A 23,424-nucleotide genomic window follows, 5' to 3' on the forward strand; every position below is an offset into this window, starting at 1 on the left:
GAGCTTGTGGGAGCAGCTGGACTGGAAGCATGGGTCTGCTGGATTATTAAAGAACAGTGACTAAATTAATTATAATTGTATCTTTTGCATGGATCATGACCAGCTGAATAAGATGTTCAGAAGGGAGTGTGTGTGTCCTTGGGCTGGAAGACTGCCACTAAGGAATGTATGTATGTATGTGCTGACTTGGAAGGGCAGTGGGCATGTGAATGGGCATGAATGTGTAATACCGTATTTGGCTGCATAGTCAGATCTGCCTGTGTAACCTTATAAAAGAGCTAATCAAGAAAATGAAATTAGTTAGTGTTGCATCCAATACTGACTCGAGCTTTCTCAGTCACCACAGAGCTGGGTCAGCATGTTAGGCTTGAGGGTGTTACTCAGGTAGTGGTAGGGACACCCACAGACAATAGGCACTGTGGAACCATCAGTATCAGGCTATTGAATGTTAGCCAGAATTTTCCGTGGTTGTTGATTTTGATTGCCTTCCATGAAACTTGTTGGTTACTGTGGCAGCAGTTTCCAATGCATCCTTTTCAGTTGGGGCCCTCAAACTGTTTCGCCCTGTAGGTACACCAAGACACCCCTAAAAATCTTTACAACAATATGTCCTTTCATTTATTTTTTCAGTTTATTTCTATTTTATTAGCTACCTGTGACTGGAACAAGTGTTCAGAGAATATTGGGGGTCAAAACGTGTGTCTGTACACCAGCTGATTTATATCAACTCAGGTCCTGTAATAAAAAGCAAGTTCAAAAACCAAAAATACGTGGTAGAATATTTTGTTGGTTTGTTTTAATGAGTCTAAAAGTCTATCAGCTGAAAAGAAGGATATTGATATTGGCTCAGCAGCAATTCTTTTCAATAAAAGACTGAAAAATGCTTGAATTCAAGTATGCAATTCAACCATGTATTGGTTATACTCAGAGTTTCTTCTCTTGTTTTAGATGAATGTAGTAGTCAGGTAACTGGGTTCTTTGCTTTCAATAATATCTATTTCTACAAAACTGAGTCTCTAATTTTGGAAAGGAACCCGTAAGATTCTGTTAATATGGTTTGTTAATCAAACTTGTAATTTGCATTTATTTTCTTGGAAACAGCTTGTGCTTTTCCAAAGAAGCTTAATGTGTAGCTGTGTCAGTGCATCCTTATGCTATACTTCCCATGGTCTGAATGTGTGATGAGTGAAGATTTTATTCTTAAAAGAGGATTCCCAGGAAACTCATTTGTTTAAATCATCGTGATTCAGGTTCAAGAAAAAATCAATTTATCCCACAGAATTTAATGTACAGCACATATGCAGATCAAGTTTAACCTATTTCTTTCATATGAACAAAAGGTATTGTCACTGTTTTAAATCTTCACAGAATTTAAGATGCAGCCAGCTGAATTTCAAAGGGAATTGGCTGTTAACATGATCAGTGTTATGAGGGCAAGTTCTAAGCAACTGGTGTTTCTAGATACATTTAGGAAACTTGTATAAAAACCTTTCATAGAAGATTATTTGATCCAAATAGAGAAAAAGGCTTGGTTTTGTTCTTGATGCATAGCCTTGCATGTTCACATTTCTGAAACATGTCTCCCATGACATCAGACATGAACTGTGTTCATAGTTCAAGTTTGTGGAGAAGACACAAGAGATGCCACACCAAAATTATATTCCTTTACCAACAGAGCACTATGGATTAAGAAGTACAGTCCTCAGTCCTCAGTCACTATGTAACTACCTCAGTTCCTTTATTTTTATGTGAGAAAAGTGTGGTTTATTGTTAACACTTTGTAAAGAGAGTATGAAATAATTTATTGAATACAGTAGGTCTTTCTGGGTTATAATCAGGATTTCTTCACAGTGAAACACTTTACTGAGCTGGGTGAAATAATTTCTGGAACTGTATCAGATTTTCATACTTAAAGCTCTTGTCTACCAGTGGTTAGCATACTACAGAGGAATTAATTGTTCAGCTTTCATTTGATGGAGCAAATTGCTTGATTGATTGATTTCAGCCTTCAGGAAAAGACTAAATGCCTTTTTTCTCCCATTAGGTGACTGATTCTACATACTGTCACAGGCAGGCTGGTGGCCCCAGAGACAGTAGGCTCCTTGTGCAGGGACAGCCAGGAATATTGCAAGTGACATTGCTCGCCCATTCAGTGAGCTAACAGGTGATGTAAAAATGTCGTGATGATAAGCAAAGGCAAAGGCCTGCCTGTGGCAGGGAACACACTGTGCACCAGTGCAGGGCAGGTGACTGGTTTGGGAGCAGCTCTGCAAAGGGGATCTGAGCTCCTGGTAGACCAGTGAATATGGATTCAGTAGTATGCCCACACAGTGAAAAACGCTACGTTGAGGAAAGGTGCTCAATTCCCTTCTGCCCAGGACTTGCAGATCTGAATCTGGAGCAGGGTGTCCAGTTTTAAGCCTGCAATAAGTGAGATACAAACCAGAGAGAATCCAGCAAACAGCGTCTAAGACACTTAAGAGGCTGGAGGAAGGAACCTTAAGAGGCTGGCCGCCCAGGAACCTTGGCCAGTAATTGGCACCTGTGAACAGCTGCTCAGCACAGACAGACAGGGTAATGCTGGAGTAGGAGCGGGCTGGTGCAGGAGAGACCTAACCTCACTGATTCTTAAATATACCCCTTACCCAGATCCACTGGGTTTTGTTGTTTGTTCACTCTCTGGTGTATGCCTACCTACATTACTGAGGGCAGCCTTTGTTCAGACATCCTCTGGGCTTGAAGTTTAAACACAGGCTTGTGCTGTAGTATCACGTTCTGTAACTGACCAATGTTATTTCTCTACTCATAAAGTAATTTATCCAGAACCACTAGTGCTAGAGTGCCATGAAAAAGACACTTAATCACAGACTAAAACGTCAATCACTTTTCAATAATGCCAGCAATTATTTCCATACATCTTCCTGACAGCAACCCCATCTATTCTCTTCAGCTGCGATATTCATGCTACCATACAAATTGATATTGACAATAACCATCAGATTAAAAGGCAGCACATTCCCTGTCTATAAGCCTTTGAAAAGGCATGTTGATTTTCCTGTAGGTTTTTCTATAACTGCAGCTGCTGCCTGCACTATCTGAGAAGGGAGTGCTATTGATTTCTTGAAGCAATTTTGGCAAAGGGTCTATGGACCTGCAGAGCATCAGCACTGATGCAGATCAGCAGTGCCATCCTGCAAGGGCACACAGTGAGCCACAGCTCCCCTCTGAAGCTGCAACTAGAAGGGTCCTGACATTCCTGTGTAGAGCCTCCATGACTACCCAGGGCTGCTCCAGCATCATCATAACCTGCGAGACATCTCACCAGTGACAGCATGCTGCCTCCATCCTTTGAGCCGGGCAGGTGCCCTGGAGCTAGCACCAGGCACGTTTGTTATTAAAAGTTTCAAAGATTTGAAAATTAGCATCCCCATAGCAACCTTCTATTTGGGAAAGCTGCTCAGGTGAGGCCTTAGTAACTGAGTTTTCTTATAAATCACATGCCTTGTCATTTTAATCTTTTCTTTTGTGACCACTGTTTAGGTAAACATGCTGCCTCAGTGGGCAGGAAAACTATTTTCTTTCTAGTTCAGTTAGAAACCTTCATCCCAAGGAAAGCAATTTCTGGGATCCAGATCCTGATTTTATTTTTCACAAACCCATCACAGTTGCATCTACTGTGATAAATCCAAGACAATTAGACAAAAAAAAAAAAGTTTTTACATTAAAACGTTTTAAATGTAAGTCATAGTCTAATATTCCATATCCAACTATTTTTTAATTTGTAACAATGACAGTCCCAAGATGAATCTACTTACTATGCTTCTAAATTAAGCAGACTCAGGAATTTAAATAGTAGGAATCGTCAAATTTAAAAGGCAGTGCATGTCTGCAACTATTTTCCGTTTGGTTGCTGAACAGGCTGGTTGGCTCTTCCATAGCACACCTCTGTGCACCTCAGCTGCACCTCTGGACAGTGTACAAGCACATGTTCCTTGCCTGTGCTGATCTACCAGAGCACTCAATCACAGAGCTCTGACTGCACGGACTTCTCATTCCCACTCTGTTTTCTAGATGAAAATTAGTAATTCTGAAGTTATCCTAGCTTTAAGTTAATGTAGCTGATGTTCTTTAGTTTAAGAAAAATTATGTACTCTACATTATCCTGACCATGTGAAATGACAGTGAGCTAGTATCTGTTAACAGAACTGGTAAAATAACATTGTTCATGAATGACTATTGATGACAATGGTGATTTGTTATGATAGTGTGATTGCAGTGTGTGAGCAGATGTGCACACATGTGGGCAGCTTAACACACATAGAAAGACTCTAAATATCATTCTTTTAAAAATAATTTATTCCTTATGAAGAAAGCAGAATGAGGATCTTCCACAACCGCCCCCAATATCTGTAGTACCTAAATTAGCATGAGGTTGCTGCATTCAATCCCCTACATATAGACCACTATGAAATTACTATGACTAGCAGGAAAATCACATACACCCAGTCACAAAGCATGGCATTTTACCCCAAATACTCATAAATCCATTGTGTCTGCTCCATTTTAAAGGGCAAAACACATATACACTATTAAAAAAGGGGGGGAAAAAGGGGAATCAACCTCAGAACATTCATATTCCTATGGATTTTCTCTTGAAACACCCATATGTCCTGATTAGGACACATACATAAATATCTGGAAAGATCTATTAATTGTGCATAAAGATTTTTTAAAAAAAAGACACTTTCTAGTTCATTAAAAATACCAAACAGCTTCTCAAATGGAATGTTTCTGACATAGCTGTGTTGAGCATCACTCACATACTCCAATTACAATTGTATATGGGCAATTACAGCTGTATATGCACCACGTAAGCATTTTCTAGTACCAAGGAAAAATTGTGAGACAATTGAATTTCCACAGAGATAGGAAAAAACCCCGAAAAGTCCAGAATGAAGCAAATAAATGCACAGGCAAGAACTCAAAGTGAAGTTTCTGAACACTCACCCAATAATAAAAACATGAAAAGGCGCAAGACTACGAGTAACCCAAGAGATGTTAACATGGAAAACACAATTCCAGCTTTAAAATATCGCTTCCCCTTTTATAAAAATACTTGCAAATGTGTAGAAAATTTTAAGATGGGTACAATACACATCTGAAAATGGCCACAACTATTTGAATAACTGACAGTCTATGTATACAATAACGTCCTGAAGTACTCATTATTCTATTTAACATTTGTTCATGACATCAGAAGCACATCCAGTTCAAGCTAGTAATTTCAGTGCAACAGGAAGCAGAAGATTCGGAAGTCTGTTGTGGTTGGTTAATAAATACCATCACAAACAAGAAACAACAACTCATAACATAGCAGTGTTTGCTTTTAAAAATTTTGGTCTGGGCTGACCAAAATCCTCCCGCTATTTTTTGTTTAGGCATTTTTTCTGGCAAAATATAAGGGAATTTACTCTTTTGAAATCAAGAGTTACTCTCTGGCAACTTACTACTGTATAACCTATAGTATGTTTTCTTTGGTCAGGAACTGTCACTGTAAAGATCTCCACTGAATATACTTACTAAATGTGTGATGCTGCCATAGGGCTGTGCTGATCAACTAATGTACTGTTACATATATTTACAGAAGATACCAGACCATCAGATATATTGAGAGAAGATTGTACTCTAAAGGCTCCTGGTTAAAAGAAAAAAACAATCCACCACAAAACACTCAGACTGTCCCTCCAAATCACTTCTTCATAGCAGCTGGAATGCAGGCAATCCTACTTGTACCTACAATTCAGGACTATAGTTGGAAGAATGTTAACAGTTTAAGTATGTGCAGTGAAATTTATGCAGGTTTGCCTTTTAATTTTGCCTTCTGACAGCACTCTGGCAGGAAGGACAAGATTCTCACTTCAGCTGAAATGCAATACACCTAAGGGTTTATACAGTGCAACAATGCCTAATTCCATTACTATGCATTTTTATTATTTGCTTCTTCCAAGAGCCACTCAATTCCATTTAGCAATCCATCTAAAGTTGCAGCTACAGTGTCCTGCATCTGTGAAAATCAAAAAAAAAAAAAAAAGCTAATGTATTAGAGATAACAACCAACAGGATGTAACAATATTTTAACATGACTCCGTGTCTATCTGTAAAGTCAGAAACACTCATATCAAATCTAAACTTTTATCACTGGTCTAAAGGTCCCTTAGACAAAAATGGTTTTATAAGAGTAAGAAAACAAACAAAGAAATCCTCCATATTAGGAAAGCTTTCACTCTTGGTATCAGGGTGAATTTTTTTTCCATCAGCTATTCTGGAACATTATACTCACTTTACAGGTGGCAATCTACTTAAAAATTCTACTCATATCTGAAAGCAAAAATGCTGCTAGCTTTAGACTTCTATGTATGTTATTAACTCAGATTTTGTAACATCCTATTAAGTGGCTGTGATAAATGGTATGTTTTGTAAAACGCTTGTAAACACTTTCTTTATGAAAACAAAGGAATTATCTGAAATCAGAATTTTTTGTGATCAAGTTATTCTTCAGCTACACATCAATAAAAAATCAACCTGTACGGCTGAACCATGCTGGTATATACTGTGCTTGACAAGCATAAAAAAACAAGTTCAGGACCTCACATTCTAGGCAAAAAACTGATCTGTCAAAAACTCCAGACATCACATCAAGTGAGTGACAGTAAACAGTCTGTCCCTAAAATCTTCTGTCAAAGGTTGTTGGCTCAGGAAATTTTTATTTAAATGAAGTGAAGCTTCCTTATTCCCTTCAAGACTGTAATTTGTCCTTCCTTACATTCTGGGTCCATCTGAAGTCTCTTGTGTGCTTCTGAATAAGTCACTAAGCTCCTTGTGTTCAGATAGGCTAATTCATCTTAGAGGACCAGAGAAACTAAATCCTTCACTTAAATGAAGAGCTCAGGTACAAGAGTTGAAAGCTGCACACTTGCTTAGGTAGGTACGGTTCAGCTACCTGAAAGCCTAAATTAAAATTTAAACCACAGAGAAACAGAAAATAAAGGTGTAAGAGCAAGTACCATCCAGGGCTGACGTAGCAGATTTAGCTGCAGCTGATGTGCCATGTAAACACAGGGAATTCTGTTCACACCAACACGAGAGACACAGGACAAAACCAGCAGAGGTCTGTTCGGAGGCCCGAGGGCTGGATCAGTCATTGCCAAAATACGAGCCAGCTCCTCCTGACGATCGTGCTCTAAGAAACAATTTTTAATACATGAATATTAAGTATATGCAAATACAAGAAAGTGGGTTTAGTTTTGGGTTTTTTTTTTTTATTTCAGAGGTGATGAGACAGCGGACTGGAAGGGCCACATGGTCTTGTTCCTTATTCTGCTTACTGCAAGACTGATTCATCTGCATTTATGTTATACAGATATTGATGACATTTAGATGTTATTTAAAGATCTCCATAGATTCTACAGGCAGCCTAATTCAGTCCTAACATCAGTGTTTTCTGAGTACCTCATAGTGATCAAAATTGCAACAAGCCATTCAGAAATACTCATAGAGCACACACTCAGCAGCCCTTCCCTACTGAATGCACTTTTCTCTGTAGTGTATCCCTTCAAATTTTTTTACCCCTTCTTTTCTGAGTTAGCCTTTTTCCTCCATTTAAAGCTGATAAATGTAAAGAGAATTACCATAATTGTTATTTGGATTATCATCTTACAGGACTAACCTGATTTAGACTAATTGCATTTTTTACTGCAGTTTTCCTAGTGAAGGTTCTGTTTCCTGGCTATTACACCGCAAAAAAAGTAGTTTCAGGTTTCTCCTATACACACTCAAGGTTTTGTTTATTTTTTAATCCAGATAATTTCCCACATGTAGTTTAGATAGCAACCATATTAGTATGTGCCATAAACAAACAAGGGGTCATAACCCCTCACAGGTTGATGAGGGAGTGTGTAGGATAGGAGACCTCTTCAACAGGGTAAGCCATGAAGAAATAGCAGATTTTAAAAGGATTAGAACACGGATTTTGATGCATTGCATACACCTCGTAATCTAACACTCCAGTTATTCACAAAACATAAATAAATAAAATAAAGAGAAACTTCTTACCTCTGTGAGCTTCTGCATTAGCAACATAAATGAATCCATCAACTACTTCACACACCATCCTCACTTGAGCTATAACACTGTAGTGCACAGCTTGCTGATTCCCTACTACGCTGTTCTCTTGGTAAAACATCTTATTTACAGCAACAGCTTGCTCTTCCCTTGCTCTCCTCCTCTCCACACTGAAAGATATTTCGGTATTTCAGTAGTCAGGTTAACCAAGAATGCCAAAACTCAATCTTGAAAGTCTAGGCAGTGCAGGAAAGAGAAAGGAAAATGGGCAGAGCCAGCAGAACAGCTTCATTTCTCCCTGCTGTCTCCTGCCTTTTCTTTCTGATTGCACATATAGAGATGGTTAGCAATGTGCAAGATGCGTAAGAAAATACACTCCAGGATAAGTTTATAGAGTTGTTTCAAAAGGGACTCAACCAAGGTATCAAGAGGGATGGAAGTACCTCTAATGTACTTGTCATACACTTTTGGTACCTATATATGGTTTGGAAAAGCTTTATTATTTCCATGTGAAAACTTAGTGGTTGAAAAAAGGGAAAGCAAAGACTTTTTAAGCTTTAAATGCATTAAAGCTTCAATTTATAAGGGATATTCATGCATGAGAATGTGCACATGAAAATCACATACCAAGACTATGAGGAAAAGTATAAAATAAATTAGAAACTGTACTTTCTATTTGGTGGAGAATGAATCTTATCTTACCTGGTGGTGGAATACAATGTCAGAATATTGAATTTTTGATTGTTATTAAACTGAAAACTGACTCCTGATCCAATTCCTACAGGGAAAAAAAAGAATATATGAGATTACAAGTATGTGGCTATTGACTACAACTACGCAGTAGTTTGAAAATTCCATTGGTGCTATAAAATGGATATATTCAAGCTTATATACTGCTGTTAGGAGTAGCAGATTTACTGTTTTGCAATTAAATTTTATACATGCTCCAATTGATCAGTCTTTCAATTCCATAAAAATCAAGTCAGTGGTATCAAAGGAAAGTAACAAGGCATTTCCATATTTTTGATCATTAGACTTGAACCTAGAAACCTAAATCAGAAAGGAGCCAGACTTGTGTTTATTAGCTGAAACTGGCATAGCAAAGTCTCCAGTCTGTTTGTGACAAGCTGCATTAAAAGGACATAAGAGAGAAATAAAAAACCCACTAGAAATATTTTTCATACTTCCTGTAAATAAAATTTAATTATTCTAATTCTGCTGTGCTGAAATAACCATTAGTTAAAAAGTAACACATTTTTGTCTCTGGAGTCAAATCAGACTTTCAAAGCTATTCTTTTAAACATCAAAAAAAATACCTCACCTGCTCCTGTAACTCTTCTAAGTGAATTTACACCATTTGATATCAGAATACTGAATCATATAAAGATCACATTGAGTTCCTGAATAAAATCAGAAATGTGCTTTTTAGCCACTTACTGCAAGCAGTACTGAAAGAAACGTCTGTTTGCATTTATCTATTACAACAGCAGCTGTAATATGGAATTTTGGATGAAAACAGAAGTACAAGGAGCAAAATTATTCTTCTGACAATGTGCAAATTTAATTGTAAATTCACTGAAGCTATTTGTTTGCCCCAAATGTTCGCTGCATTTATCCTTCTGAATGAATCAGAGAGAAAATGATTTGTTTTTACCATGATTCTACTGAATTTTAAGGGTACAAAAAAAATAATTCTTTTTCTCCATTTCTGCAGCCAAGTTTTTTGTGTTATATCTATTTACAAAATATGAAGGCCAAAAGCCAAAATCATCATTACCATGAATTTGCCTGTGAGGTAGGCCAGCTACCTGCAGAATTTCTGGGCATGTCATCATCTTTTGCACTAAAGAGTCGTCCAGCTGTTCCAAACCTGGCCCAAACATAGCAAAGCGAGGTTCTGCCTGAGTGACCAGTGATTGCAGAAAGGAAGTCACAGCTCCATACCGGGGACGGCTTGATTTCAAACTTCTTCTACCCTGAGGACAGCTCCTTTTATATCTGTGTAAAATAGACGCAACTAGAAATTAAACACAAAATTAAAAAGAGGTATTAATTAAACTACATAAATTGATTGAGGTCGCACACTTCTCATGCTTTGTTACTGGTACAGCTCAAAGCATAGGTCAAAAATTATAAAGTTCCAAACTAGATGGTTTCAAACACCAGTACAAAGCAGGCAAAGGCATCAGTTCTTTTGAAGTCCAAATACTGACTTTTTGGACCTTAGTACCCTTCTATCTACAGATCTTTCAGTTTATTAAAAAAAAAAGCACAAATTCCCCCATCCTCACTGAACATTCAATATAGGTAAACTAACATCAAAGCAGAAAAGTCAAACTAAAAATAAAATTTAAAAAATGAGCCTTGTGAGTGCATTTTAAACCTTAATTCAACTACTTTTGTGTTTGAAATAAGCAACCAGCTGAAAAGAACCACTTCCCCTGAAGGTACAGAGCATGCCAGCTGTGGGAGAAGTGTTGTCTGCAAACTTATGTGCTTGTTTGGTGCGGTAAACACCAAACAAGAGCAACAGTCAGACAGACAATCCTAGAGCAGCAGCCTTCAGTCTGCTTCTGCAGTCATGGTAGGTGGCTGCTGGGCAAACCTCTTCAAGGAAATATCAAATGTGTGCTCCTTTATACCCACACTGAGATGCTTCAGTTGAGATCAGCAAAACTGCTAAGCACATGCAGACACAATGGAAATCAGTGACAGGTGGTTTAAAATAGGTGATTCAGACCTAAATTCATTTAAATCCAATTTCAAAAGCAGTATATATTTTCCTCTTCAAATTCCAGATGTATCATTCCCATCTGTTAAGTAGGGATGAAGGGCAGAGAGATTGCAGAAGTTAGTGCACTTACCATAACCTTTGGAAAATGAAACTGCAAGTAAATCAAAAATCCCAAACAAATCCACAAATCACTACTGCAAATCAAGGGAACTGAATGAAGTTAAAAAAAAAAACAAATCACCACAAAATAATCTACTTGTTTTCAGAGTTCTTCTCAGTCACCCAAGCACATTTGATGTGTTGCTATGCTTTTCAACTATGCTAGCAGAAACCAGTCTTTGTCTTACAGCCTTTTGACAATCAGAGCTAAAACAATACTCCTTGTTATTCTGTGCACATTCTGGGCACTTTTTTATTACTCAGTCTTCCACATAAGATGAAAAAAAACCCGAAGTTTCATTCTACTTGCTGTAGGTGAAGACTTCTCAGTACTTTTATTAAAATGCTTGCAATTGTACCAAGAGCAAAGAACACTTCTTTATCAACAGTATGCAGAGCTTTTGAGATTACTATGTTTCTGTGTCATAGTACACATGGAGTTCACAAACAGATTTAGGGTTTTTTATAACATTAGCTTTGTCTGGTTTACGATGTTTCACATTCTTGTTGAGTTTCAAACAGAAAGAGCTGACCAGACAGACTATGGAGCAACAGGAAATTACATTTCCAAAATAAACAATGGATTTGAGACACATCAAAATTTAAACAGCAGTTAAACAGAGCTGCATTGCTGTGAATATGAAACATGCCTGTGGGCTGTATATATTAGGGCTCCAGAGAGACCTGAAGTCATGTAAGAGAATATGGAGGTACTTACACTGCCATGTAATCATACAGTGCATTGTCGCTGACTTCTGAAAAGGCTTTATTAAAAATCTCCGCATCTGGGAGTGATTTCCAATCAACAGATGTCCAAGAGGGGAGATCCCGCAGGAGAAAATACCTCCACAACAACGGGTCTTGCACAGCTGCCCTCCAGTAGCAACTCGTGCTTCCTAAGTGGCACAAATCTTGGGGCGAGAGGAAAGACATGATGTTCAGCTGCACGTTGATCTGAAAACCATTGAGAGCAGCGGTTTAACGACCCAGGAATTCAGCAGTGAAGGAGGGGGTGGGATGCAGCGCTTACCCCCCCTGCCCCGCCTTATGCGACCGGCCCCACTCACCGGCAGCGCCTGCAGGGCGCTCACTGTGTCGGCACCGTCCGGGGCCGCCGGACGCGGGGACAGCGCGGTGCCGCCGGGCTCGCGGGTGCTGCCCCGCATCCAGCGCTCCCGGAGGACGCGCAGCCCGCCCCGCACGGCGGCCTCCAGGCCGGCCCCGCGCTGCTCCGCTCCCGCCGCCGCCATGGCGCCTCCGCCCCCCGCACGGCCGCGCACGCTCCGGCACCGCCAGCCAGGGCTCTCGGGCCGGCAGCGCCGCTTCCGCACCCACGCCCCACACGGCCGTACACTTTGGACCCGTGTTCCGCGAGGCCTTTGAATGCGTGCTTTTAATGCAACAGACGTATACATTTTGATTGGAAAAAGAAAAGAAGTCAGACACTGAAGCCGAAACAACCTCCTTAAGTGTGCGCTTGGGTCACAGGTTTTCTTCAGGCACTGACACCGCAGTGGGTCTTAGTTGCGGGACTTCACAAAGTAATGTAGCATTTGTTTTGCAGTTGCTGTGTTCCACCCTTGACCTTTTAAGGGTCCCTCACATACGACCACATACTTTGTTAACACGTTTCTCCCCGTTTCTTGGAAATCCAGCGATATGCTCTGTGATCTGCTGTCCAGGTCGCTCTTAGACACGGGATCTATTGACTCAAGGCTTTCCTGCTTCCCTTCTCCACAGTGTTTCAGTCCCCAGTAGCACATTTCTCCACTGTACATCAGTGCCAGTAAGTGAGTGTCACTAAATATGCCTGCAAAAATAATTTAAATCAAGTACTTTATTGTTCTGCTATAAGCAAGTACACAGCTTGTTCACTTAATTGTTTTTTCAGTAACACTGGGGGAAAAAAATTCCAAAAAGACAGTATAAGTATATAATGCTCAGAAGAAAAGCTGGATCAAGACCATGCTCATTTCTCTGTCGAGTTTGGCCCTCCATAATGATAAAATCTTTTAAGATTGCCTTATAAATATTATTTCTATAATTTCCTTTGCTTATTTATCTTATCGAATTCCATTATTTCTTTACAGTCCATTAAGCAGAGGCATGACTGCACATAATTACTTTAGAATATTTCTGTGCTTCCCGTTTAAGCCTAAAAGATACTGTCTGAGGTCATCTTAACTCAGGGTAACCAGCAGCAGCTTTAGTATTTCAATTGAAAGCCACGTGTGTCCATGGTCACCGAAAAGAAAAATCCTGCTAAATAAATCCACAAGTCAGTTACTGAATTTGGCTTTGCAGTATGGAGCTATATAGGAGCAATGCCATATTCAGATGAGATTAAGCAAGAAGGTGCTTCATCCCACTACAGTCAGAGTAGAGTTGGTTTTGAGCGTGCTCAGCGTGGATATCACATCCTCAGCACCAAGCTGTTTTAACTTACAAATCCCCTCCTGCTGCATCACCCTACCTGCAGCCTAATATCCTTCTGTAAATGCCCTACAGGAATGAAACCTACACATAAAGCTACATAAAGTGGTGACAGAGACAATTTGCCAAATCTAACTAATCTAACTTAACTCTGCATAAAGTTTTTACCTGCAAGAAGTCTGATTGTACCTGTGCTGTCCTAGAGCTAAAAGGGAACACCAATATGTGAACCTCTGGCACCCTCTGCAGACGTATTTGTGCCTTAAACATCTGTCAGTTCTCAACTAGTAAAACACTGCTGTGCATCGAACATCGATTGCCTCAGTTCACCTCCCTCCAGGGCACACATAAACACCGGTAAATTGTCACCTTCTAAAATTCATGAGTCAAAAAAGAAATTGGGGGGAGCACTGTTGCCTGCTTACTTGCCTCATTTATTATCTTCTTGTTCTAAAACATGTCAGGTCTTGAATACAAATTAAGTCAAACAATAAAACCACACAAAAAAGCATTTCATAAAGTGGAGCAGTTATTAAGAGGAGTAGGTTGTGGGGTTTTTGGAGCTTTTTGGGTTTTTTTACCTTCACTGAGTAATCTAGCTGTATCTTTATCTTGAAGCGAGACATCTTCACCTAGCTGAAGAGGGCATCTAAAGCTAAGCATCTTCATCAAGTAATGAACTCCATCATTAAGACACTGAGTACAGTTAGAAATGAGGAAAAAATAAGTTTTAGTTAAATTAATGGTAGGCAGAAACACTTCTTTTTATGAATTCACCAAAACCTTACTTAAAGAAAACAAAACAAAACAGAAAAACCCCAGCCATATTTTAAAAGTGAAGAGTCAAACTTTAAAGCTGTATTTACAAGCTCATAGAACATTTTCATCTCCTTTACCTTTTTAAATGTGGTAATGTTTTCTCGTAGCCATTCACTTCTTTCTTTTGCTGTATGACAATACATGTAAAGAAGGGCTCCTTTTCTCCAGTAAAGACATTCTAACAACTCTGCACCAAGGATGTTGATGGGCTGAAAAAAAATCCAACAAACTGGTCTAACACAAAAATAAACCACCTGAACTACTCATATGCACTGCCATACATGCAAACAGTGTATAAATCTCTTACTTTTAGGGGCTGTGCTTGACAGCAACACTCACAAAGACAAGCCTAGCCTAACCTAACACTGTAAACTGCCAAGCAGAATCATTAACTGCCTGTGAAATCATGAAATGCTAACAAGATAAATTCTGAGCACACAACAAGATATTTGAAACAGTATTTTCAGGATTCACTATTTAAATACAAAAAAGACTTGAAAATGTTTCAAAATACCTTAAATTCTGCCCATCAAAAATACAACTATTATCCTGTTTCAGGCTTTTTATTTTCAAATAATGAAATAATTAGCCCTCTGGCTACTCACTTCTTCATTTATGCCGCATTCCCTCACTAGGTCTTCTGGTTCTGAAAGAATACAAATAAGTTCTTTAAGTTTTTGCAAGGAAGATTCTTCTGGAAAATCTTCATCCACAAGCTGGTTTTCCTCAAAATATGTAATATCTAGGACAGCCTATGAAAACAAGAACACATACAAAGTAGAAATGCTACCGTCAAAAGAATCAAATGGTGGTGTGTTGTAACATAGAAAACTTGTTAGTTTATAAAACATTACAATTTGAAGGTATTTTTAACAGTTTACAAAAGGTCCAAGTTAGAAGTATTGAAGAATTGGTGATAGTGAACGTAAAACCAAACCTCCTTCTGTCCTTAAAGTAATAGCACAATTATTATCGACTCCAAGTTATCCAAGTCAAAAGCAGTCCTGTGCTTCACACTCACCACACACACGAAGCAACAGACGCCTTTCTGCTGCACCCTCTTTTTTACGCCAAAGCCTCTCCCACACCCTACACAGATTTTCCTGAAAGGAAGTTTGATGTCTGTAATAAAGTACCTGAGTATAGAGCTGAAAAAGCGTGGAAGGATGTTCTTTCCCTTCGTTGCACAGGTCCTTCAGCTTGTCCAGAGTAGCAGAGCCTTTCGCTAAGAAGGTATCTGAGGGAAGAACACAATGCTCCTTAGCACTCATGAGCACTCAGCGGGAGCCTTACTCACTCTCCCTTTCCACATAGCTTCATCGATCCTTGGGGCATCTACAAGACCGGCTGAATAATACACCTAGCACCACCTAGCAGGACAGTCATCCTGACAGACGGCACTTTTCACGATTAAATTACGGCCATCCGCGGCCAGGCTCTGATGCTCCCGAGCGCACACCCCGGCCCTAAGGGCCGCCCGCCACCCATGCCCTCGTGCTGCCCGTGCCCTCGGTGCTCCCGTGCTCCCCGTGCTCCCCATGCTGCCCGTGCTCCCGGTGCTGCCCGTGCTGCCCGTGCCGTCCCCGCCGCGCCGCTCACCGCGGGCCCCAGCTGCCCCGACCCGCCGGCCCAGCGCCGCCACCCGCGGCCGCAGCGCCGCCACCGCCATGGCCGGCCCGCGCTGCCCTCCGCGCAGGCGCAGCAGCGAGAGGCGGCGGGGCGGGAGCGGCCGCGGCTCCGGCTGAGGGGGACCTGCAGGCCTGGCGCTGCCTTGCCGCCCGCCCGCGCCGGGACACCGGGACACCGGGACACCGGGACACCCGGCCCCCGGCCCCCGCCGGGACACCCCCGCCCCGGCCCGCCCTGCGCCCACTGGCGGCTGGGACCGCAGTTCTGGGGTTGTGTGGGCGTGAAAGCTCTTTCATAACAGACGCGTGTGGCGTCTGCAGAGCATTGTCCGTCCCCTCGGAGAGTCCCTGGCGTGACCCTGTGTTTACAGAAGTTACGGAATCACTTTAAAGGTTGGAAAAGACTTCTGGGTCTAACCTATGACCGAACACCACAAAGGACCGAACAACCACACCCTGGCATTGAGTGCCTCATCCAGTCTTTCCTAAAACACCTCCAGGCACGGTGACTCCATCATCTCCCTGGGCAGCCCTTCCAGATTCTATTGGAAAACCCGTACAGCAATTTGAAACAATGTTTTCTGAAGTGTTTTGTGAAATACTTTGTATAACAGTATTATGTCCAACCTAAACTTCCCGTGGCAATGTTTGAGACTATTTCGTCTCGTCCTGTTGCTGGTTTTCAGGGAGGAGAGGCTGATCCCCACCTGGCTATAACCTCCTGTCAGGCAGTTTTAGAGTGATAAGGTCTCCTCTGAGCCTCCTTTTCTCCAGGCTAAACACCCCCAGCTCCCTCAGCTGCTCCTCACAGCACTTGTGCTCCAGACCCTTCCCCAGCTCCATTGCCCTTCTCTGGACTCACTGCAGCACCTCAATGTCTTTCTTGCAGTGAGGAGCCCAGAGCTGGACACAGCACTCGAGGTGTGGCCTCACCAGTGCCCAGTACAGGGGGACAATCCCTGCCCTGCTCCTGCTGGCCACACCATTGCTGATCCAGGCCAGGATGCCATTGGCCTTCTTGGCCACCTGGGCACACCCTGGCGCATGGTCAGCTGCTGTCACCAGCAGCCCCAGGTCCTTTTCTGCTGGAAAAATTTGATGCTTTCACCTCACTACAAAGGAGGTGTAGCCCATAAAACGAATTGAAACAAAGGCAGCAAGAATAAAAGCCACACTTATCTTTCAATGAAGATTTTTTTTAAACTACATTTTAAAGTTTCCTTACTTAAAATGCAGAAGTACAGCTGTGAAAAGTACAGCTAAATCATTCAGAAACTACATACTTTTGATTAGAGGAATTAAACACTTGCTCCAGCATTTTGTCCAGCTTTAAATAACATCCTTCATGAACTTCATAAATAATAAAGAGATTCCATGTATGAGAGGAAAACAGTAAGTTTTCCTTTTATTTTTAACAAAATCCTGCTACTACTTGGCAGTCAATCGTCTAGTTGTAAAAGTGCTGCATTTCTCTGTATTTTTTTCTCAAGCTTTCTCCATCTTTTTGCCTGCCTGGAAAAAGCTAACAATTCAGTGTGTATTGTAGTAATGTAAAACAAACTCACACAATATTCAGAACTTTGCTAACTTGAATATTTTGAAAGAATAATTGACTGAAGACACTTTCATCTTTGGAGGTCATATACTGTTCATTCTGTCATTGCCTGTGTTCCATCAAACTACTTACAAAAAACAACTAACCAACCAGAAACACCCCCCCTAAACCAACAACAACAAAACCCCCAATGAACCAAACAAAAAGCAAAACTAAACAAAAACAAACAAAAAACAACAAAAACCAAACAACTTTTAAAAAACCAAATAAACCACCAAAAAAACCCCCCATCCTACAGAAAAAAGTGTCATTTACTGGGATCCTTTAGAAGTGAAAAGCTATCTACTTACAGGCAGAGATATTTTTGCTATTTGTTTGTATTATGTCTTCTGAAAGAGTTGCCAAACAGGTGAAACACAACAAAAAAAGTAGAACCTAAAAAACAAAATTGTGTTTTCTTCCAGGAGTAGTTTGATTTATGGAAGAAATCAGTGTTTCTATTGGATATGTATTATTATTCATTCCTGAATAGTTGATAGTCAGATACAATTTTTCATCCAAGGAACAGCTGTGTTAAGAATACTGAAAGTATTCTGATAGCTAACCTGTGAGTGGAGGAGATGGCACTTCATGCCTTTAGTGAAATATGCTTTCCATGTTGTCAGCTTTGGGACTGAGAAAGGCTGGTGAGATTGATCCATCCCCTTCTCTGAATCCTTTGCATGCTTTGTCCTTACTCCTCTGTTTCAATCACCAGCTATGATTTAAGTATTGCTTTTTTTCATACCTAGTCAAGTGGGCAGATGCATCAGCCCTTAATAGTGAAGGAGATGTCACCCAGGTTTCAAGATTTTTCCTGTTAAAAAAAGAAAAATTAAAAAAGCCCCAAACAACCTAAACCAAAACAAAACACCGCATGGTAGTGGGCTGACTCATTTGAGAAAGGAAGTGGTATTTTTCCTTCCTGTGCTTCAGGCAGTGCTACAGCTTACTTCAGCTCGATCTGTTTTAAAAGCTATATGTGTATTCAGTGACTGGTTTTCCCCAGAAATTGTTGTCTACTCTTTCTGTAAGTATCCAGTGAAATATGCTTTGACCTTATCAGTTGCTGAGATGGAAGAGGTGTGCTTCCATTAATACCAAGCTGCTTGGTATTAATAAAAGCTTGGTAAAATAAAAGCTCCTACAAAGTTTAAAAAAAGGGATGATGCACACTTGTCTTGGAAGATTTGTAGTGGTTTGATTTTTTATTTCCCCCAATCTGGTTTTATCACGAAATGTGGGAGGGAGCAGAAGACATCTCTAGTGGCATTTTTCTTGGCATGCTTTTCTCTCATACCCTACACACTAGCACTGGGAGCTGGTTTGTGAGAAACAGAAGTGACAGGACTTCTGGGCAAGCAACTGAGAAACTGCAGAGCCTGGAAGAAGGGCTGGGCTGAACTGGGGTGGGGTGCTGCCTCCTCACTGCAGTCGGCAAGCCCTTGCCCCAGGTGACCTTTGTCTCCCTCCTGGCTGGATTGGCCTCTGAACAGCCTCGTGCCCATCCTTTCCTCAAGCAGTATCCCCTTCATCATTAAACCCCCAAGTTGCATTTTGCAGTTCCTGGGGCTGCTGTGCTAGTCTTTTCCCCACATCTTGCAAAGTGCTTAGGTCTGGAGACTGGTGAAAGACTAGGTGTCTGATTATTTGAGGGAACTGTGAATTCAATTGCCTTATTTTTTAAAGCTTTTGCTTAGAACCTATTTAAATAAAGTCCCTGTCAGATATTTCAAGAAGGATGGCCCAGTTTGGGGTTTGCTACCTCTCAACATCCTTCTCAGAGCTAGGAAATCTTAGCATTCAAATTTCTAGAGCTTTACATGAATAGGTACATGCATCCATTATTTTTCTAAAAATTTCCACATTTAAAAAGATACACTCTGAGTGATACCATAAATTATGTTCAAGCAAAAAAATGTTTTACTTCGTATTCTAGGGGATGGTTATGGTAAAATGATCTGTGGTGAAGGTATTTGGGTGGGATTTGTCATCTTTCAGTACCTAGCACTAGCTGGTTTTAAGGCTACTGTTATCAATATGGGTGGGGTAAGTTGTTTGCTGTTTAGAGACAGGCTCTGTTCCTAAATTGGTGGAAGAATAGCAGGAAGAGTGTTGTCGTATGTCAACAGTGTGGTTGATGGAAGAGGGAAAGCTAATATGATTTCGTCTTCCAGAGGCACTGTCACAACTGTTGTGATATTTTGGGTTTCTGTACAAATATATCTCTGTATGTGCATATATGTATATATGATGTGAATGTAAAGTAGATTCTGTCGATTGCTACAGTAGAGTCTGCTGCTTCTTCCAAATGATGTGCTCTTCCTGTCCTTGTGAGATGTGTGTTTGTGTGTGTTCCTAGAGAACAGGCTGGCTGTAGCGATACACTTGGGAATTATTTTTGTCCTGTGGTAATCCATCAACACTTGCTAACTGTCCTGATATATGTAACTGTGAAACTGGGCTAACATGACATCTCCAAATACCTGAAAACTCTGAACATACTAGAATAAGTAATGTCATGGATATACACAGTTACTCTGCTTTAGTAGCTCTGGGACATCTATTATTTATATTGAAAGTTAAAGAAACAGTGCTTAAACACAATGGACTTGTTCCTCTATGTATTTAATGTTATATAAAGTAGGGAAATGTTTTTAGCTTTAACCAAAAATACAGTCTCATCTAAGAAAAGCAGATTTGCACAGCAGTGATTGATAAATTTTTATGATTATTAGCAGCTTCAAGACCTTTAGAGTTGTGCAAGTTGTGCAAACATTCTTGAACTGTGACACTTAAAATAAGTAATATTTATAATAAGTTCATACAAATCTTCGGGGAAAGTAGCCAAGAGAAGAATTTTGGTGGGTTCACATGAACTGTATATATTCATAGAATCACAGAATACCTCAGGTTGAAAGGGAGCCACAAGGATCAGCAAATCCAACTCCCTAATGTCCAGCCTGAACTTCCCCTGATGCAGCTTCATTTCATTTCCTCACGTCCTGCCAGTGGTCACCAGAGATGGGAGATCAGCAGCTTCCCCTCCTCTGCCTCCCCACACCTGGTGAGGAAGGTACAGACTCCTGTGAGGTCCCCCCTCAGCCTGCTGACTCTGGGCTGTTCTGATCTCTAGAAAGAAAGCTAATTTGCTTCCAGCAATTTGTCCTCTGACCAGAGGTTATAAAGCCTAATGATAACTGGATTCCTCACTGCTTGCTTTGGTTATGAATTGACTCCTAATGTTAGAAAAAAAAAGTTGTTTTTATTTTTTGGGTTTTGGGTTTTTTTTAAGGGGGGGAGAAAGGTTATGTGTGGAGGTAGAAGTAGTTAGTAATGGAATAAATTAATGAATATAGAGAGGTAGAAAAATTAGATCAGACCTGATCAAACAAGACTCAAAAGATATCAGATTTATCCCTTATCTAGCAGATTCCCGCAGTTTTAGAGTCTGTGGTTAAAATTTATGTTTAACAAGGAGGATATAATGGATGTTAATACACATGTATTTGGCTAGTTTGAGTTTTTAGCAAATAAAGCAAGTATAGCATGCTTCAACATCTGCAGAAACTGGCAGATGTTATAAGACTGTATTTGGTACAGTGTCTTAGAATGATACTGAATTACTATGATTTCAAAAATAAATATAAGTCCTTATTTTTACAAGCATAAATAATTTGAGGAGTATAAGAAGCATTGGTTATAAAAACACTGGAGAGAAACTGAATTTATTAAAATGTGTTGCAGAATATTTGGTCCTCCACCTGTCTTTCATTGCTGTACTTTTGAAGTAGATATTGCTGCTCTTGAATATGAGCAAAATAAATATTTGTATTTATGCACAGAAAATATGAATCAGAGGTCTTTATTTACAGTATGTGAGCTTCATGAGTTTGTTGTAGCTAATAATATCTATCATAATGTCTGATGGTCAATAGTATGATAATTACCTTTCAGGTATTCTTCAGGATCAAAATCGGAGATGCACATTGTGCCTCTTTGTGGCTTTGCAATTACTAGGGAAGGGAAGTAAAACTGGAATTCATTCGGAATAATGTTAAGAAAATGGAAAGTAGTTACCACAGATTTTCTTCATATTTATAGGATTAAGGACTATGAAATTATTTACAGAATCCAGAATAATATGGAATAATTCATAATGTCATTATTCATGATATTATATAGGGCAGTATCAAATTCAGTCAGTCCTCTTAAAACTAGGCTGTGTATTTAGTCTGAAATATATCCAATTCAGAGCATTGGATATTCATATTGTCAATGTCAAATGTGAAATCAGGGAATAAGGGTGATCTGTAATGGAATTATACCTTTGTATCAATAGATGTGAAACATATTTATTTTGGAGAGGTATGTGAGTTCCAATGGTTAGTAGGAATTCCAGGTGTGTCATATTTCTGTTTGCCTAATCTTATATGTCTGTTACTTGTTCCGCCTGCTTTCTACTTTGTTTATAGTTCAGGTGGTGCCCTGAAAAAATAGAAATCAGCTGATTTCTTACAGTCTGCTACTGCAACAGCATGGTACCAGATTCGAAATAGGTTCTGAACATAGAAGGGGACTTAGCAGTTTGATTTCTGGTTGTTAGAGTGGCATGCACTTTGATGCTGGAACTGCTCCTTTCTGAAGTTACCTCCCTAGAAGAGGGAAGAATTAAAGACTGATAAATAAGAATGTCTTTTGTTTGAGGGAAAGCTGAAGTAACTTTTAAAAAAGGAATCAGAAATCTTCTGTAATTAAATAATTTACTTTCAACAGGCAAGGAAGTCTGGGGTTTTCTGTTACATGGTTCATGATCAAAGAGTGGTGTATGCCTTCACCAGAGCAATGCTGTACCTGCCACATTTATAGGCTTCTGTCAGTGTTGTTCTGGGAGAACTTGCTCATATCAGTCTTCATCCCAGTCTCCAAATGTTACAGATCACTGTGTATGTAATTTATGGTATTTTTTCATAGTCGACTTACAGCAAACACAGAAGTAATGTTCTTTGGTTCAACAGACTCTTGTCAGTTTCTGCAGGTTCCTGTCTTTAATTGTTTTAACTCTAGAATTTTGTGATGGTTTGGTGTGTAAGGTCAAGTCCGTTATTTGACTGAATGGTGCCCATTTCTTGCACAGACCTAGTGTGCAGCTGAATCATCAAGCTGATATGAATGGCTGTAAAATGAGACTGTAGCTTCCTTCTGAAACTGTTACATGTAGCATACCCTGAGAGAACCTTTATTTGGCTTTTACTAATTTTTTTGCCTCTGTAAGAGGTTTTATACAGTTAATTCCCTTGGATCATAGCAAAATTAAATCTACTAATTGGGGTGTTATATTAATCTATGTAGCGCTTAGCATTAAAGTTTTTTCTTGTTCTTCTGGGGTTCATCTTGAGTAAAAAAAAATCCAAACTGATCAATCAACATTCCTGAAAGGATCATGGAATGGCTAAGAAACAATGTGTACCTTGAGGTGCATAAAACAGGTGTCATGCCTTAGTTACTTGAGCATTACTCTTGGAAGAAAATCAGTTTGATCAGCTGCTCTGCTCTCTTGCCTGCTCCTTTTTCACACTCTCTATGACAAATGACTTTCAAGTTGTGCTTACATGATCACATCTTTCAGATGAGCATGACTGGAAGGCTCATCTGTGTTAAAAGCTTCCCCTACCCTTGTCCAATACTACAGTTGGATGTTCAGCCATGCAAATTGATGCACTGCTCTTGCTAGGGCAAGAAGTCCATGTTTGTTGTACATTAAATGTGGAGGAGAACGTGAAGTGTCTGTGATGTTCTGGTTGGCTTGCTGGAAATCTGCTACTGTGAGTGTGACTGCCAAGAGTACCCTATAGTTGAGCATATGCTCAATTAAGTACCCCATCTTTTGAAAGATAAGAAAATAAATATAATCATCCTGATTTTGAAGACCTAAT

The 23,424-nt window shown here is 40.0% G+C and overlaps 2 protein-coding genes across 2 annotated transcripts; both read right to left on the reverse strand.

Annotated features, from left to right (window-relative positions):
- Nucleotides 1-3,618: 3,618 nt before the first annotated feature.
- FBXO4 (F-box protein 4) lies at nucleotides 3,619-12,429 on the reverse strand. The gene is made up of 7 exons (XM_085041951.1): nucleotides 12,082-12,429; nucleotides 11,733-11,968; nucleotides 9,899-10,119; nucleotides 8,824-8,899; nucleotides 8,113-8,291; nucleotides 7,065-7,240; nucleotides 3,619-6,064 (listed from the first exon to the last, which is right to left on the reverse strand). The coding sequence occupies exons 1-7, from the start codon at nucleotides 12,427-12,429 to the stop codon at nucleotides 5,978-5,980; spliced, it is 1,323 nt and encodes a 440-aa protein (XP_084898077.1). The 3' UTR covers nucleotides 3,619-5,977.
- On the reverse strand, nucleotides 12,391-16,011 carry RIMOC1 (RAB7A interacting MON1-CCZ1 complex subunit 1). Its single transcript, XM_085041953.1, has 6 exons — nucleotides 15,866-16,011; nucleotides 15,403-15,503; nucleotides 14,872-15,018; nucleotides 14,344-14,475; nucleotides 14,029-14,143; nucleotides 12,391-12,824 (listed from the first exon to the last, which is right to left on the reverse strand). The coding sequence occupies exons 1-6, from the start codon at nucleotides 15,933-15,935 to the stop codon at nucleotides 12,535-12,537; spliced, it is 855 nt and encodes a 284-aa protein (XP_084898079.1). The 5' UTR covers nucleotides 15,936-16,011; the 3' UTR covers nucleotides 12,391-12,534.
- Between the last annotated feature and the right edge of the window lie 7,413 nt (nucleotides 16,012-23,424).

Source organism: Lichenostomus cassidix, chromosome Z, assembly GCF_008360975.1.
Source record: "Lichenostomus cassidix isolate B80296 chromosome Z, HeHo_3.0, whole genome shotgun sequence".
NCBI lineage: Eukaryota > Metazoa > Chordata > Aves > Passeriformes > Meliphagidae > Lichenostomus > Lichenostomus cassidix.